This window comes from Gavia stellata, chromosome 28, assembly GCF_030936135.1.
Source record: "Gavia stellata isolate bGavSte3 chromosome 28, bGavSte3.hap2, whole genome shotgun sequence".
NCBI classification, from domain to species: Eukaryota; Metazoa; Chordata; class Aves; order Gaviiformes; family Gaviidae; genus Gavia; species Gavia stellata.
The window spans coordinates 5834324-5851852 of record NC_082621.1 but is presented as its reverse complement, the minus strand read 5'-3'; the positions used below and the strand labels follow the sequence as shown (position 1 = coordinate 5851852).

The 17529-nt window shown below is 63.4% G+C and overlaps 1 protein-coding gene across 1 annotated transcript; it reads right to left on the bottom strand.

The window, feature by feature from the left end:
• Positions 1-1307: 1307 nt before the first annotated feature.
• On the bottom strand, positions 1308-14431 carry PLCD3 (phospholipase C delta 3). The gene is given in 17 exon segments (XM_059830373.1): positions 1308-2069; positions 2151-2300; positions 3384-3519; positions 4369-4517; positions 4623-4739; positions 5398-5557; positions 6188-6223; positions 6398-6553; positions 6629-6781; positions 6856-7000; positions 7099-7300; positions 8163-8388; positions 8934-9063; positions 9152-9380; positions 10732-10893; positions 14115-14347; positions 14349-14431. Coding segments are annotated over 17 exon segments (2556 nt in total). The 3' UTR covers positions 1308-1980.
• Positions 14432-17529: the final 3098 nt, after the last annotated feature.

The following is a 17529-nucleotide window of genomic DNA, read 5'->3' as shown; positions in this document are numbered from 1 at the left end:
CATTCGTCTGCTGAAGGCCACCTCTGGGTCGCTGGACCATGACTTCTCTCGATGGGGCCAACCGAGGTAGATGTTTGCTGCACCAAACGGCTCGACGCCGGCGTGGTGGAGCACCGGGATGCGGTGGCCAGGCTGCCGAGCCCTCCTGCCTGCCTGGAGGGTGTTTTGGGCTCTGTCCCCTGCTCAGCTGTTTTCCCCTGGCTTGCTCCCTCCTCCTTTAAATTCGGTCCTTCCCGCAGGAGCCTGGAGAGGGAGGATAGCACCGTCCCTCCCCACACAGGTTCAGGAGCACTTCAACATTTGTTTCTAAGGGCTATTTGTGCAAGCGACGCCTTGTCCCCTCTCCTCCCCAGCCTTGGAGACTCGAACCCTCTCTGCGCCACGGGGCAAGCGCTGAACCAAGGAGCAGCAACACCCAAAGATACGAGGGGACTCGGCTCCTCGCTGCCACCGGAGCGCGTCCAGTGCACCCTGCTCTGCTCGGACTCCGCAGGGTCGTTCCTCTCCGCCACTCCTTGTGACACTGGGTTGCGGGCATTGGGGGGATGATCCATCGCCACTGCCTCACCTCAGGGCTCTCTGCTCGGCTGCTTTTCTCTGGAAGTGTGGAAATATGGATACACATGCAAGCGACTGCCCTGCAGCATGCCATCGGCATCGCCCCGGGGCTTCAGCCTCTCCAGCCACCCCAGTGCCTCTTCCAGCAGGCTTGTTGTCTTGTACTACAGGAACCTCCAAGGTAAAGGAGTTGTTTTCTTCTGTGGAAACCCTTTATCCCATCAAGATGTCTTGGGAAACAAGCGCCTGGGCAGCCTGCCGCCTCCTGCCGTGACGTGAACCGTGTCCACGAATTGCTCCGAGATGCTCCTGTCCTCCCAGCCAAAGGTTTCCAAAGCTGCATGCCAAGGCCAAGACTCCGCCTATGCACTCCCACGCCTCCTTGTCCCTCTGTGCCACCGTCATGCCCCATGGCACACCACGGATCTCACGGGGCTTTGCGCACCCTGGCCTGGACCTGCGGGGCATTGGTGCGGGGCCAGGAGCCCGTCACGTTCCCCCAGCAGTGCCATCGCATCCTCCCTGCTCGGGGTCCCGTGTCACCTATGCAAGTACCTCCGCGTCCCCTCCCGCATCCCCTGTGTCCTGGGCTGGGGAGACTGGGTGCGGGGTGTGGGAGGGCGGGTGTCTGGTGGGACCCTCCCTGTGGCAGTTTTGGGAGCTGCTCTGACAAGCTCCCCTGGCCCCCATGGGTGCAGCACCCATGGGTGCTTCCAGCTCCCCGGGGCAGTGCTCATCCCCCCCACAGCCTCTCCGCACCCTGCAGTGGGCCCCGGGAGGTGACGGATGCCGGGACAGGCACTGTTAAAATAAAACTTTTATTCGACTGGCTTGGCACCGGGGTATAAATCTGTGACCGTCGCCGGTGCTGGAGCAGGGGTTGGGAACGCGGCCCCCAGCCAAGCAAAGCCTTGATGCCATGGGCATGATGGGGCATGTGGTGGCGGGATCCCCTCGGGGACTGCACGGTGACAGGGTCCCCGTGGGGACCTCATGGTGATGGCACCATCCTGCCAGCCCAAGGAGGGGCTGGGATTGAGCATGGCCGGTGGTGGTGACGTTTGGGGGTTCCTGTCACCCATCTCACCCCCCTGGGGCTGTGTTGGGCTTTTGGTGGCCCAGCCACCCCATCCTGGTTGTCACAGTGTCCCTGTCCCCTCAGGGTCACAGCCAGGGAGGGGAGGAGCAGGGCACAGAGGCCAGCAGATGGGGTGGCACTGTGGGACATGGAGAGGGTCCCCCACCCCCTTGGGGTCCCCCAACCAGCCCTGCTTGTCACCGCAGCCAAGCAAACGGTGTCCCCAGGCTGTCCCCACACAGGGAGGGGGGAGTCTCTGGCACAGGTGGGTGCCCACCCCATGGAGGACCACGTTGTCCCCCACACGGGGACATGACGTCCCTCTCGCCGGGACCGCGGGGACCTCACAGGCTCTTGTATCGAATGTGCACGAAGAGCGTGGCGGGAGACAGGGACGCCCCGTCCTTGGAGAGCAGATGGATGTGACGATACCCTGGGGACAGAGATGGGAGCTGAGCAGGTGGCAGGGGACCGTCCCCTTCCCCGGAGGCAGCGGAGGGCGGCACCCACCCACCTTCCCTCATGCTGGCCAGGGGCAGGGTGAACTGCCCCACGAAGTCGTTGCAGGAGGTGCTGTCGTAGTCCTCCACCACGAAGCGCACCAGGGCCAGCTCGGGCGCCCGCAGCTGGAAGCTCAGCGTCTCCTCCCAGCGCGGGTTGAAGCCTACGGCACCGGGATGGTGGTGGGCACTGCTGCCGCGGCCACCGGGGCCACCCCTCAGCCCGGACGTGGGGACCGGCTTGTCCCACCAGCGCGCTCGGCCCTGCCCCGGCGTAGCCGTCATCCTGCACTGGGGTATGTGGGGACTGGGGCAGACTCGGGGAGTGGGGGTGATGCTGGGCTGGGCTGTACTGGGGGAACGGGGTCATACTGGGGCTGGGCTGGGGTATACTGGGGGAATGGGGGTCATATTGGAGCTGGGCTGGGCTATACTGGGGAACGGGGATCATACTGGGATGGAGATGGGCTATATTGGGGTAATGGGGGTGACACTGGCGTGGGGCAGGGCTATACTGGGGTAATGGGGGTCATACTGGGATGGTGACGGGCTATATTGGGGTAATGGGGGTCATATTGGGGCCATGATGGGCTATACTGGGGAAACAGGGATCATACTGGGGCTGAGCTGGGCTATACTGGGGGAATGGTGGTCATACTGGGGACATGATGGGGAATACTGGGTGAATGAGGGTCATACTAGGGCTGGGCTGGGTATACTGGAGGGCAGCAGGCAGCAGCACTGGGGACAACTGGGACGTGCTGGGGCCCTACCACTGGCGGGGATCAGGCTGTGCTGGGGATGGGGCACTGAGGCACTGGGGTGCACGGAGGGGACTGGGATGTCCTGGGTGCTGGCTCAACCGGGGGCAGTGGCTGGGGTGCAGGGGGCAGCGGGTGCCTGGGGTCTTGGGTGCCCGAGGTCTTGGGTGCCTGAGGGCTCTGCCACCCCCTGGGGGTCAGGGTGCCCTGGGGATCCAGGTGCCTTGGGGTGTCCCTGAGGATCCGTGTGCCCTATGGTGTCCAAGGGGTTTAGGGTGCCCTGAGGTGCCCAGGGATCAGTGTGCCCCGCGGTGCCCCTAGGGACCGGGTGCCCTGGGGTGCCTTGGGGATCAGGGTGCCCTGGGGTTTCCCAGGGATCTGGGTGGCCCCGGGGATCGGGTGCCCTGGGGTGCCCTGGGGACTAGGTGCCCTGGGGTGTCCCTGGGGCCCGGTGGCCGGGCCACGGGAGCCCAAGCGGGTGCTCACCGTTGTTGAGCTTGTGGTGGGTCTGCTGCTTGCTGCAGTCGGCCGGGATGCCGTGGATCTCCACCCGCACGAAGGGGTCCACGATGGAGCTCCCCTTCTCCCTGTTCAGCTTGGGCAGCTGCTGCGCCGTGATCACCTGGGGGAAGAGGGTGGCGGCACGGGGCACCGTGGCGTGGCGGGCCCCAGGAGAAGGGATGTGGGTGACCCCCGGCTAGAAGTGGGGACGAGGTGGGGAGGAGGGAGGTGGTTGCTGCCACCCAGGAGAAGGGACATGAGTGGCACATGGCTGGGTGCGGGGACAGGGTTGGTGCTCCCAGGAAAGGGGACGTAGGTGGCACTTGGCTGGGAGCGGGGATGCGTGGGGAGGAGGAAGGTGGTTGGTGCCACCTCAGAGAAGGGACATGACTGATACTAGCTGGGTTTGGGGACAGAGTTGGTGTCACCTGGGAGAAGGGACATGGGTGGCACATGGCTGGGTGCAGGATCAGGGTTGATGTCCCCAGGAGAAGGGACATGGGTGGCACATGGCTGGGTGCAGGATCAGGGTTGATGTCTCCCGGAGAAGGGACATGGGTGGCACTTGGCCGGGCATGGGAATGGGGTCAGTGTCACCCAGGAGTAGGGACATGGATGGTACCCAAACAGATGTGAGGACAGGGTCAGTGTCCCCAGGAGAAGAGAGGTCGGTGGCAGCCAGGTGGGTGTGGGGTTGGTGTCACCCAGGAGAAGGTGTGCGAGTGGCACCTGGCTGGACATGGGGTTGGTGTCACCCAGAACGGATGTGGGTGGGACCTGGCTGAACATGGGGTTGGCGTCACCCAGAAGGGAAATGGGTGGCACCTGCTTGGGTGTGGGGTTGGTGTCACCTGGGAAAAGGGATGCAGGTGGCACCTGGCCAGGCATGGGAACATCATGTGTGTCACCCAGCAGGGATGCGGGTGGCACCCACCCGCGTGTGGGGCTGGGGGGAGCGGGGTGCCCTCACCCTCACGTGCAGCGCCAGGTGGCAGGGCCCCTCTCCGGGGGGGCTGCGCAGGCAGGGGGGCTTCAGCACATAGCCACAGCACCCATTGCCCAGGAAGCGCCCGGCATTCAGGTCCATCTCGTAGCCCGGCGTCTGGAAGTTGAGGGCCACTGTGGAGACAGGGGGATGGGGTGTCAGGGTGGGTGACAGCTCTGGGCGGGGTGTGGGGGTGGTGCCAGGTCATGGGGTGTCCCCTGGGGGCCATGGGGTCTCACCCAGCTGGCAGCCGGCGTTCCACATCTCCTGGGGGTTGTAGTTGGAGGAGTTCATCTTCAGCCCCAGCGGGTAGACACGGCTGAGCTGCCGGGTGTTGTACCGGACCAGCGCCGGGCCTGGGGGGAAGGGGGGGATGGCTGAGCAGGGCCGCTGCACCCATGGGTGCAGGTGCGGGGCCCTGCCAGCGGGTGACTGTGTTCTGCCTGCACCCGTGTGCCTGGGGACACAGACGGAGCCTGCCTGGCTGGGTGAACCCAGAGCCTGAAATGTGACCCAGACCCTGGGGTTCAGACCCCAACCCTGGACCTTGACCTTGGACCCCAGCCCCTGACCCCAGACCTCAGACCCTAGATGTTGACCCAGACCTTGATCCAAGCCCTGGACCCTGGACCCTGACCCTGGATCCTGACCTTGACCCCACACCTTGACTTCAGACCCCAGACCCTGACCCTGGACCTTGTCCCTGGATCCCAGACCCTGACCCCAGACCTGACCCTGGACCCAGATGCCACTTCCCAAACCCTGACCCCAGACCCTTACAGCAGACCGTGATCCTGGACCTGTGACCCTCACCCTGGCCTCTGGCCCCAGACCCTGGTCCCAGACCCCAGTCCCACCAGACCAGAGCAGCCGGGCCGAGGCCAGCGTGCCCCCAACCACCACCCATGGAGCCACCCCGGTGACAGAGCCCATCGGTCCCAGCCCCGTCCTGCATCCCAGTGAGGTCAGGAGCATGGAGCCACTCTGTCCATGTCCCCATCCCATCGCCCTCACCCGCCTCCTTGATGAGCTTCCGAGCCTTCCTCTCACTGAAGGAGGACATCTCACAGGGCCGGGGATGGCGCAGGGCGTGGGCCAGGCCGGGGAAGGGGACAGCCTGGCAGTACACCACCACGGCCGACAGCTCCGGGGCCACCTGTGATGCGTCCTTGGCCTGCAGGAGCCACCATGGTGTCAGGGCCACCCTGGCTCTGGTGGCCACCCACCTGCCTGAGGGTCTACAGACCCCCCTACCCTGCTAGTGCTGAGACCCCAAGGCCATAGAGACCCCCAAAGTGATGGAGAACCTAAGGCAATGGAGTGACGGACCCTGAGATGATGGAGAACCCAAGCAGGTTGAGACCCTGAGGTCATGGAGAACCCAAGGTGATGGACAACCCAAGATGTTAGAGACCCCAAGGTGATGGAGACCTTGAAGTGGTGGACAACCCAAGATGATGGAGAACTTGAGGTGACAGCAACCTCAAGGTGATGGAGACCCTGAGGTGATGGAGAACTGAGGCAATGGAGAACACTCCCCCAAGGCAATGGAGACCATGAGGGGTCACCCTAGAGGTGATAGAGACCCCAAAGAGATGGAGACCCAAGGTCATGGAGTTCCCAAGGCAATGGAGACCCTGAGGTGATGGAGACCCCAGAAATGGAGCACCCAGCCCAACAAGGGAAGAGGGAGGCACAGTCGACGAGTCCCCAAGCTCGGTCCCCTCTGCCAGGCAGTGACAGCCTCTCGCCGCCCCCACGGTACCCGACCCATCAGCCCACCCAGCTCCATCACACGACCCACCTGCAGAGGTTTGACCTCCTGCAGCGGCTGCAGCGACTGGAAGAGGAGAGAGCAGGGCTGTGTCAGGGGATGCTGGCAGTGCTCACCTGCCCCGGGCCCCAGCACTGCTGGGACACAGTGGTCCCGTGGCACTGCCGGGATGCCACGGTCCCCCAGAACCACTGGGATGCCGTGGTCCCCTGGCACCATAGCCCTGGGAGAGACCCTTACTCGATGGCTGCTTCTCTCCTGCAGCTTCTCCTCCTCTTCCTCTTCCTCCTCCTCCTCTTCCTGCTCCTCAGGGTCCGGAACGAAGGTGACACCCCGGGGCTCGTGCCATGGCTCTGGCAGCTTCTTGCCCTTCACCAGGACCTTCCCCTTCAGCTGCTGCAGGAGGAAGGGCGGAGCTCAGGGCTCAGAGGGGACATGGGGACACTGTGGTGGGTGGGCAGGTGGCCTTACCTCCGGGGATGGGAGGTCATGGGGGTCCTGCCCCTCCAGCGGCTGTGTCAGCAGCATGTCCCCCAGGATGGCCTTCATGTGCCGGGCCATGGTGGCCTGCTGCTCCAGCCCACAGTGGTTCTCCAGGGACAGGATGACAGGGTAGGGCGATTGCTGGGGACGGCGATGGGCAGCGCTCAGCACCCAGGACCCAGCACCTGCCCCAGGGCTGCCAGCACCCAGCTCACCTTGAAGGCATAGTCACGGATGCTCTCAATGACATCGCGGAAGAGGATTTTGGAGGTGAGCGTGTGGCCATGGTAGACGACGGGTTCCCCATCGGAGCCCTCCCAGCAGTCCAGCTCCACGCAACGGCATCCCGCCATCAGCGCCCTGTCACCACACCATCACCGGATGAGTCCCTGCACCACCCCAGCACTCTCGAACCATGGGACCATCTGGGCACGGAGCATCTGACCAGGGGCACCCACCTGACGTAGGCTTCGGTGCTGCTGGTGCCACCGATCTGGTTGCGGGTCAGGTAGGTGTTGTGGGAGGAGGAGATGAAGTAGTGGCACAGGGGCTGGCTCATGTCCTGGTGCACCTTGGTGTGCTCCTGGTTGAGGATGTCACCAGCGGCCGAGAGGAGGTACATCATGAAGCCATCCAGCATCATCAGGTCCTGCTGCCTGGCTGCGGGACACAGCGGCGGGGCGTCACAGAGGACTGGCATGCCGCTGGCAGGGTGGCATCCCAGGGACTGTCCCCACCCGGATGTCTCCTGCCTCCCAGCAGTGCCATGTTCACCCCAGACCCGGCACTGCGGCAGCCAGGGGACATGTAAAGTCCCTTCAGTGTCCCATCTCCATCCTGATGTCGCTCATCCTGCTAGCGCCACATTCACTGTGGAGCTGGCGTGGTGGCACCCATGAGATGTGGAGGTTCCTTGTCCCCACCCTGACGTCCCCTGTCCTCATAGTGTCATGTTCACCCCAGACCTGGCACTGTGACACCCAGGGGATGTGGAGGTCCCCTTGGTGTCCCATCTCCACCCCGATGTCCCCCATCCTGCTAGTGCCACATCTACCCTAGGGATACTACTGTGATACGAAAGAGACACGGAGGTCCTTCATCCCCACCCTGATGTCCCCTGTCCTCCTAGTGCCATGTTCACCCTGGATCTGCCATGGTGGGACCCAAGGGACATGGTGGTCCCCCAGCAGTGTCACATTCATGCTAGGGCTGGCACTGCATCACCCACCCAGGAGACATGGAGGTCCACCTGCTGTCCATCCCCACCTTCACGTCCCCTGTCCCCACAGTGCCACATCCACCAGGCACCAGCAAGGCCACGTGTTGGACTGCTGACACCCCATGCCACCCTGGGGAAGTGAGACAGGGACACTCACCCAAGTCTTGGAGGACCCCATACCAGCTTGGGGGGTGACACCACCAAGAAGAGCCCCATCCCCACGCCATCCATGACCTCCCTTGGCTCCAGCAGCACCCATCGCACCATCCCACCGCCACCCGAGCTGGCCGTCCTCAGCCCTACCCTTCTCGTTGAGCTCGTAGGCACGGATGACGGCGCGGGCCTGGCGCAGGCTGGTGTCCTCGCCCTGATCCCGTAGGAAATCCCGCAGCTCCTCGGCCGACAGGACACAGTCCTCACCCGAGTACCGCCCAAAAAGCTCCTCCAGCTCCGGCCGCCGCAGCAGCCGTCGGCAAAACTCCTCCAGCTCCCGGCCCTCCAGCCGTTCATCACCCGAGCAGTCGCACTCCTGATGGGACCACAGCCCAAATTTGGGGACTGTCCCCTGCCCGTGGGGAGGGGGTATGGCCACCCCCTGCCTCGTCCTGCCTGTCCCTTGGGGTTGGCAGCATGTGTGATGAGTTTGGGGGGGCTCAGCTACTGGCATAGGGCTCGGAGATGGGTTGTGCTTAGGAGGGTGTGGGGGCACGTCCCCTCTGTCCCCCCACCCCTAGCCCTCTGACCCTCCAGTACGGGATGGAGCAGAGCAGAGCGCTGTGAGTCAGTTTCCCAGGTGGAAAGGGACCTTGGGACATGGCCTTGGGGACAGCTGCCGATGGAGGGAAAATGTCACACCTTGGGGACCCACACAGCAATGGGGAGCACAGTTCACCCCACTTCATCATGAGTAGGGACCCAACCACTGGTGGTGAACCCAACAATTGGTGATGGTAGGTGGCTTTGGGTGTGATGAGTTTGACAGTTCTTTATGCTTGGAAATGCAGAGAAGGAGCCAGCATTCCCTCCCTGTGACAGCTGCAGGGGACGGGAGGTGAGGGAGCACAGGATGGGTACCTTGAAGAGCTTGTAGGCGTAGACATCATCCATGTCGATGTTGATCATCCTCAGCATGCTCTTCACCTCCCGGAAGGACATCTTGTTGTCCTTGTTCCTGTCTGCTCGCTGCAGGACCCCGTGAATCCAGCTACGCCAGGGTAAGGAAACCACGCGGCGTCACCCCCACGGCCATCCCCAACCTGTTCCCAAGCCCCCATAGCTCCAACAAAGGATATTGGTCGAGCTTCTCCGTTTGACTCATGGCTTGCAGCCGCCCCATCAGCTTGGTGAGCCCTTGCACCCAGTGGCGGGCATCCTCCTCGCCCCGGGCGGCCAGGTCGAGGTTCTTGCGCTTGCCCTTGAAGACGAGGGTGAAGCAGTGCCGCTCAGGGAAGGCGGCACCGTACTTGCGTAGACCCTCTGACTGGTGTCCCTCACGCACCCCCTCGATGTGGATCACCGAGACTGCAGGGACACAGGTGGTGATGGGGCCACCCCGGGGACGGAGGTGGTCCCTCAGCATTTCCCCCACCCATGAGCATCCCGCAAGACATCCTGCTGATGGACACCCTACGTGTCCCCGGGGGCACCCCAGGAGACCAGGACTTGGCTCCTGTTGATGCCGCACCCAGGCTTAACCCACTAATCCCAGGCGAGACAGGAGCTGTGGCCACTGTCCCCTGCGGGGATGGGGACAGGGATGCCAGCCGGGGATGGAGCTGTCTTGCAGCGGTGCCAGCTCTGGGCACCCGTCCCAGATGAGAGGGTGGAAAGAGATGGGTGATGCCAAGGAGTGGGGACAGAGTCTGACCGGGATGGAGACAGGACCTCGTGCTGGTCCCAAGGGGGACAGGGGAGGGTGTGGGCTCTGGGGGCTCGACCTAAGGTGCACTAGGAGGCACTGGGAAGCACTGGGATGTAATGGGATGCACTGGAAAGCACTGGAAGGCACTGGGGGGCACTGGGTGCAGTGGGTTGGGGTCCGGGTCCTGGCTGGGGGTCTGTGTTCTGGACTGGGGTTCACATCTCAGGTCAGCGTCTGGGTTCCAGGCTGAGGGTGCAGATCCCAGACTGGGGTCTGAGTCCTGGATGGGGGTCTGGGTCCTGGATGGGGGTCTGGGTCCTGGATTGGGGTCTGGGTGCTGGGCTGATGTCTGGGTCCCAGGTGGAGTTTCAGGTCCCAGGTGGGGATCCAGGTGGGGGTCTGGGTCCTGGGTGGGAGTCTAGGTCCCAGATTGGGGCTTGGATTCTGGGTGGGGGTCTGGGTCCTGGATTGGGGTCCAGGTGGGGTCTGGGTCCCAGGGTGGACATCTGGGTTGCACATGGGGGTCCATGTCCCAGGGTGGGGTCTCGTTCACATGTCAGGGTCCGGGCCCTGGGTTGGGGGCTGGGTCCTGAGTTGAGGTCCAGGTTCCAGAGGGGTATTTGGGTCCTGGGTGGGGGTCTGGGTCCCAGGTGGGGCTCCAAGTGAGGGTCTGGGTCCTGGGTGGGGGTCTGGGTCCTGGGTGGGGGTCCTAGGTAAGGGTCTGGGTCCTGGGAAGGGGTCCGGGTTCTGGGTGGGGGTCTGGGTCCCAGGTTGTGGTCTAGGTGCTGGGTTGGGATCTGGGTCCCGGGGTAGGGTCTGGGTCCCGGGTGGGGGTCTGGGTGAGCGTCTAGGTACTGGGTGGGGGTCTGGGTCCTGGCTCATGCCCAGGTCCCCATGGGCAGGTTTGGGGCACTGCCCAGGTCCCAACCCCTCCCTACAGCTCGAGGCTGCGCAGGACGTGGTCCAGGGTCACCCAGCGCCCGGGGGACGGTCCCCAGCGCCGACACTCACAGCTCTGCTGGGAGCGAGCGCGCCTGAATCTCCCCTCGAAGCAGACGGTCGCCCCGTCCTCCTGCAGGCGGAAGAGCCGCTCCCGGGGGCCCCCCCGGGACTTGATCTTCCAGAGCAGGGAGCCCCGCAGCATCCGCTGGATGTCCTCGTCCTCCGTCAGGCCTGCGGGGGACCAGCCCGTGGGCACCCTGCGCAGCTACCGGGGGGGCACTGGGGGGCACTGGGAGGTACTGGAGGCTCTGGGGGTGTACTGGGGATACTGGGTGGGAGCGAGGGGGACTCAGTGCACATCTGTATGCACACCTGCGTATGTACACCCCCGCACACCCATGGGATGGGATGGGATGGGATGGGATGGGATGGGATGGGATGGGATGGGATGGGATGGGATGGGGTGGGGTGGCGTGGGATGGGGTGGCATGGTATTGGGTGGCATGGGATGGCATGGGACAGACAGGACAGGGTGGGATAGGACAGACATGATGCGATGGGACAGGATGGGATGGGATGGGATGGGACGGGACGGGACGGGATGGGACAGACACAGTAGGACAGAATGGCACAGCACGGCATGGGACAGGATGGAGGGATAGGACAGGACAGGGTGGGGTGGACAGGAAAGGGTGATGGGATGGGATGAGATGGGACATATATGACAGGTTGTGACAGTACAGACAGGACATGATGGGACAAGAGGGGACAGGTAGGATGGGACAGAACAGGGTGGGACAGACAGGACGGGAGGGGACAGAGTTGGGTGGGACAAACATGACAGGATGGGACAGGACTGGATGGGATGGGATGGCACCGGATGGGATATCATGGGATGGGACAGGACAGGGCAGGGTAGGTCGGGCAGGATGGGACATGATGGGACAGATGTGATGGGACAGGGCAGACAGGAGAAGACAGGACGGGACGGGATGGGACGGGATGGGACAGGACGGGATGGGATGGGATGGGACAGACAGGTTGGGATGGGATGGGATGGGATGGGATGGGATGGGATGGGATGGGATGGGATGGGATGGGATGGGACAGGGCAGACAGGAGAGGACAGACAGGACAAGCCGCTGCCAACAGGCCCCTCTGGGGCACCGTGTGGCCGGCCGGGGGGGACAGGGCACGGCGGGGCGGTGACGGAGTCCTGCTCACGCAGCACAGCCCAGCTGCTGAATCTCAGCAAAGCTGCCCAAATCCCGTGTGGGGAGCGCCAGGATGGTGCTGGCGGCGGAGTTCAGGCCAGGAATGATGACGACAGGGTGGCCTCGGGGGACCCGCGGGCCCACGCCCAGGATCACAACGGGGCCGGGACTTTTCCTTCTATTCTCCAAAGACCACTTATTTCCTCCTTTTTTGTTTCAGCAACCACTCCTTAGGAACAGCCCCAGCTCCCATGTCCCCGCTCCGGCCGGAGACACTGCTCCTGGGCTGGGAAATGGCAGGTTTGGGGCCAAGCAGGGACATCCGGAGCCGGCCACGGCCTTGGGGATGCAGCCACCAGCTGCCACCACCTCCTGCGCGGTCACACCCTGCCTGCAGTGCAGGATTGAGGGCACCTTCAGAGGGCAGGTATGGACACACGGACACATATGGATGCACGGATGTATGGACATATGGATACAGGCACCTGGGTACACAGGTGGACGGACACACGGATTGTCGGGCACATGGGGTCGTGGGTGCACAAGTGTATGGATGCATGGATACACGGATGCATAGGCACATGGATGCACGGATATATGGATGCACTGATACATGGACAAATGGATGCATGGATATACAGATGCAGGGATGTATGGGCACATGGATGCACAAGTATATGGATGCACAGATGCATGGACGCATGGATACAGACGTGGGCATACAGATGGACGGACATACAGATGCACGGACACACGAGCACATGGGGTCACAGGTGCACAAGTGTATGAACACATGGACATAGGGATGCACCAATACATGGACACATGGATGCATGGATATACAGATGCAGGGACGTATGGATACATGGATGCACTGATGCAAGGACGCATGGTCACGTGGATGTACAAGCATATGGATGCATGGACACTCGGACACATATGGGCGCACGTACATATGGATGCACCAACACACAGGCACATGGATGCATGGACATAGGGAAGCAGGGATGTATGGGTGCATAGACACATGGATGCAAGGACAGATGGATGCACAGACATACGGATGCGCTGATGCACAGGCACATGGACACATGGATATACAGATGCAGGGATGTATGGATACATGGATGCATGGACACAGAGATGCAGGGACAGACGGATGCATGGACACAGAGATGCAGGGACAGACAGATGCATGGATGCACTAATGCAAGGACACACAGACACATGGGCACGTGGATACACAGATGCACAAGCATATGGGTGCACAGACCCCTGGATGCATGGACACAGGGACACACAGACACACGGACACACAGACACATGGACACAGGGACACACAGAGCTGCAGCAGACACACGGCCGCGCTGAGCCGTGCAGTTTTGGGCACAGGGCCGCACGCCCAAAGCCACACACGGGCCAGCACAGCAGTGGGAGCAAAGCCCTCCCGCCGTGGCACAGGGCCAGCTCCTGCCCTGCCCACTGCTCCCACGCAGGATCGGGCCCGGCAGGCGCACCCTGACCTTCCCAGGCACCCGCTCCTTCCGCCTGCGCCTCACGGGCAGCTCTGCCCTGAGCTCCTATGGGTCAGTGGGGCAGCGAACTAACAGCGCTGTGGGCAGAGCCATTGTGTGGGGAAACTGAGGCAGGGTATTAGGTGAGGGTACCAGGAGCTGAGCCTTGGGGACAATAAACACCCCGAGTGGGAGGGCTCCTGTCACCCATGATGTGGCTGAACCCCAGCCCCTCTGCCCCCAACGTCTGGGGCAATACACAGCTATTCTGGGGCTACCTTGGGGACCCCTCCCAGCCACGGGGACCCTTCCCTGCTGTGGGGGACGCCATCCCCCTCGGGGACACTCCCTGCCATGGGGATCCTCCTGGCCATGGGGACCCATCCTTGCCATGGGGGACCCCATCCACTTTGGGAACACTCCTCGGCAAGGGGACCCTCGTGGCCATGGGGACCCCTCCCCATGGTGAGGACCTCACCCAGCCGTGGGGACAATTTCCTGCACGGGGACCCTGGCTATCTTGGGGACCCCTCCCTGCCATGGGGCCCCATCCCTGCCATGGGGGTCCCCATCCACCTCGGGGACCCTCCGAGCCACCGAGATCCCTCCCGGGACCCCCGCTGGCACAGCCCCACCGGAGCTTCTGCCCGGTCCCCCCCCCTGCCCGCCCCGTCGGGTCCCCCGTCCCACCCCCCCCACCGGCGGGACCGGCCCCGGGACTCACCCATTTTCTTCAAGGCTCTGCCGGGTCGGCGGGGGCCACCGGAGCCGTCCGACGGGGAGCGGGGCTGCTCGGCGGCGGGACGAGCCTTCCTGCCGCAGATCATGGTGCGGGGCCGGTGCCCCGGTACCCCCGGTACCCCCGGTACCCCCGGTACCCGCGGTACCCCCGGTGCTCCCGCTGCCCCCGGTGCCCCCGGTGCCCCCGGCCGGTGCAGCCGAGCTGGGCGGCGGCGGCGGATGGGGCTGGGGCTGGACTGGGGCTGGGCGGCCCCGCCGGGACCGGGGCCGGGCGCGGGGAGGTACCGGGAGGAGCCACATTTCAGCCCGGGCGGTGTTAACCGTTTGTGCCGGCCCGGGCCGAGCGGTGGCTGCCGGTGGTGGTCTGCACCGGGATGGGTCTGCACCGGGATGGGTTTGCACCGGGATCCGGTCTGCACCGGGATGGGTCTGCACCGGGATGGGTTTGTACCGGGATGGGTTTGTACCGGGATGGGTCTGCACCGGGGTCGGGTCTGCACCGGGATGGGTTTTCAGCGGGATGGGTTTGTACCGGGATGGGTTTTCACCGGGATGGGTTTGTACCGGGATGGGTTTGTACCGGGATGGGTTTGCACCGGGATGGGTCTGCACCGGGATGGGTTTGTACCGGGGTCCGGTCTGCACCGGGATGGGTCTGCACCGGGATGGGTTTGCACCGGGATGGGTTTGTACCGGGATGGGTTTGTACCGGGATGGGTCTGCACCGGGGTCGGGTCTGCACCGGGATGGGTTTTCAGCGGGATGGGTTTGTACCGGGATGGGTTTTCACCGGGATGGGTTTGTACCGGGATGGGTTTGTACCGGGATGGGTTTGCACCGGGATGGGTCTGCACCGGGATGGGTTTGTACCGGGATGGGTTTGTACCGGGGTCTGGTCTGCACCGGGGTCTGGTCTGCACCGGGATGGGTCTGCACCGGGATGGGTTTTCACCGGGATGGGTTTGTACCGGGATGGGTTTGCACCGGGATCCGGTCTGCACCGGGATGGGTCTGCACCGGGATGGGTTTTCAGCGGGATGGGTTTGTACCGGGATGGGTTTGTACCGGGATGGGTTTGCACAGGGGTCCGGTCTGCACCGGGATGGGTCTGCACCGGGATGGGTTTGTACCGGGGTCCGGTCTGCACCGGGATGGGTCTGCACCGGGATGGGTTTGTACCGGGATGGGTTTGCACCGGGGTCCGGTCTGCACCGGGATGGGTCTGCACCGGGGTCGGGTCTGCACCGGGATGGGTTTTCACCGGGATGGGTCTGCACCGGGATGGGTTTGCACCGGGGTCCGGTCTGCACCGGGGCTCGTTCTGCCCGGGGAACGGGCCCGGGTCCCCGTGTGCACCCGGGGAGTTGTTCTGCAACGGGGGAACGGCACCGGGGGGGGGATCCCGCTCTGCACCGGGTATAACCCGAAGGACCGGTCCGTCCCGGAACGGACCGGGGGTCCCCACCTCCCCTCGGGGGTCCTCCTGCACCGGGGAGCGGCCCAGGGGACACCCCCGGTCTTCACCGGGGCACCCCGCTCTGCCCGGGGGGCACGGCTGCCTGCTGCCGGTGCCACCCCGGTACCACCAGTGGGGACCCAGGGGACCCCCTCCACCAGCCTGGGGACAGGGGGACCCACGGGATCCCTCCACCATCTCACCCGGGGACAGTGGGGACCCAGGGGACCCCCTCTGCTGTCACACCTGGGGAGGGTGGCACCGGGGCCGAGGGGCCACAGGCAGCTGGTGGGACCCCCAGGTGACCGTCCCCACCGGTGGACCGGGCAGAGAGGAGGAAAATGTCCCCATTTAGTCCCCGGTCCCAAAGCCCCACACGTGTGCGTGGGCCTCTACACGTGAGCGTGTGTACATCCGTGTGTGTGCAGCCATGTGCGCACGTGCATGCAGATGTGTGCAGCTGTGCATGTGTGTCCACAGACGTGTACACGTGTATGCATATGTCTCCGTGTGCACGTGTGCGTGCAGTCACATGCATACAGGGGTGTGTGTGCAGGTACACATGCATGTGTGCGTGTGTGTGTAACCATGTACACGCATACGTGTGTGTATGCAGGCACACATGTATGTGTGCACATATGTGTGCAGCCACGTACACACGTATGCCTGCATGCTTGTGTGCATGTGTGTATGAAGCCATGTACACATGTATGTATGTGTTTACGTGTGTGCAGACACACATGAGTGTGTGCATCTGTGCGCACACCTATGTATACACATGTGCACACACAGCTGCATGCACACATATCTCTGCAGCTGTACACCCGCCTGTGCAGCGGTACCTGCGCATGTGCCTGCACCGACACGAGCATGTGCATGAATTTGCCCCAAATCCCTGCAATTTTACACATCCCCACCTTTCCCACAGCCACTGCTCGCTGAGGGCAGGTGGGGAGGGAACGGATGAGTGGCTGCAGGGGAAGAACCTCTGTCCCCACCCCGGGGTCCCTGTCCCCGCAGCCCAGCTGGGGCGATGAGTGACAGAGCAGAGGCAGAGCCAGGCTTTGGTTTTCAGCCCATAGCTGGGCACGGGGCCGTGTTCTTGCAACAAGGAGTTATTTTTGACTACTCAACATGGCTTCTTGCAAAAATCTGTGGTGCCGGGGGGGATGCAGAGGCCACTCCTGGCCTGGACAGGCCATGGGGACCAGGAGCCACAGCACAGGGAGAGGAAACTGCCACCGCAGGTGGTGACTTCCCCCGGGGCCAGGGCAGCGGGCAGCACTGCCAACAGCTGTGAGACCCAGCTGGGATGGTGGGGCACCCATGGGTGATGGCAGGGCAGCTGGGCACAACATCCGGGCACCCTGGGCCCTGGGTGATACCTGAGCATCCTGGGACAACATCTGGGCACCTAGGGCAACATCTGGGCACCATGGGACAATGCTGGGGCACCCTGGGGCAACTTCTGGGTACTCTGAGTGATATCTGAGTGTCCTGGAGCAACATCTGGACACCCTGGGGCAACATGTGGGTATCCTGGGTGATCTCTGGTTATTCTGGAGCAGTACGTGGACATGTAGGGCAACATCTGGGCATCCACAGCAACAACTGGGCGCCATGGGGCAACATCTGGGCATCCTGGGTGATACCCGAGTATCCTGGGGCCACATCTGGTTATCCTGAGCAACATCAGGGCACCCCATGTGATATTGGAGTATCCTGGAGCAACATCTGGACATCCTGGGTGACATCTGGGCATCCTGGGTGACATCTGGACATCCTGGGTGATATCTGAGTGTCCCAGAGCAGCACCTGGACACCCAGGGCAGAATCAGGGCATCCTTGGTGATATATGACTAGCCTGGAGCAACATCTGTACATCCAGGGCAACATCTGGGCAACATCTGGAACCCTGGAGCAACATCAGGGAATCCTGGGT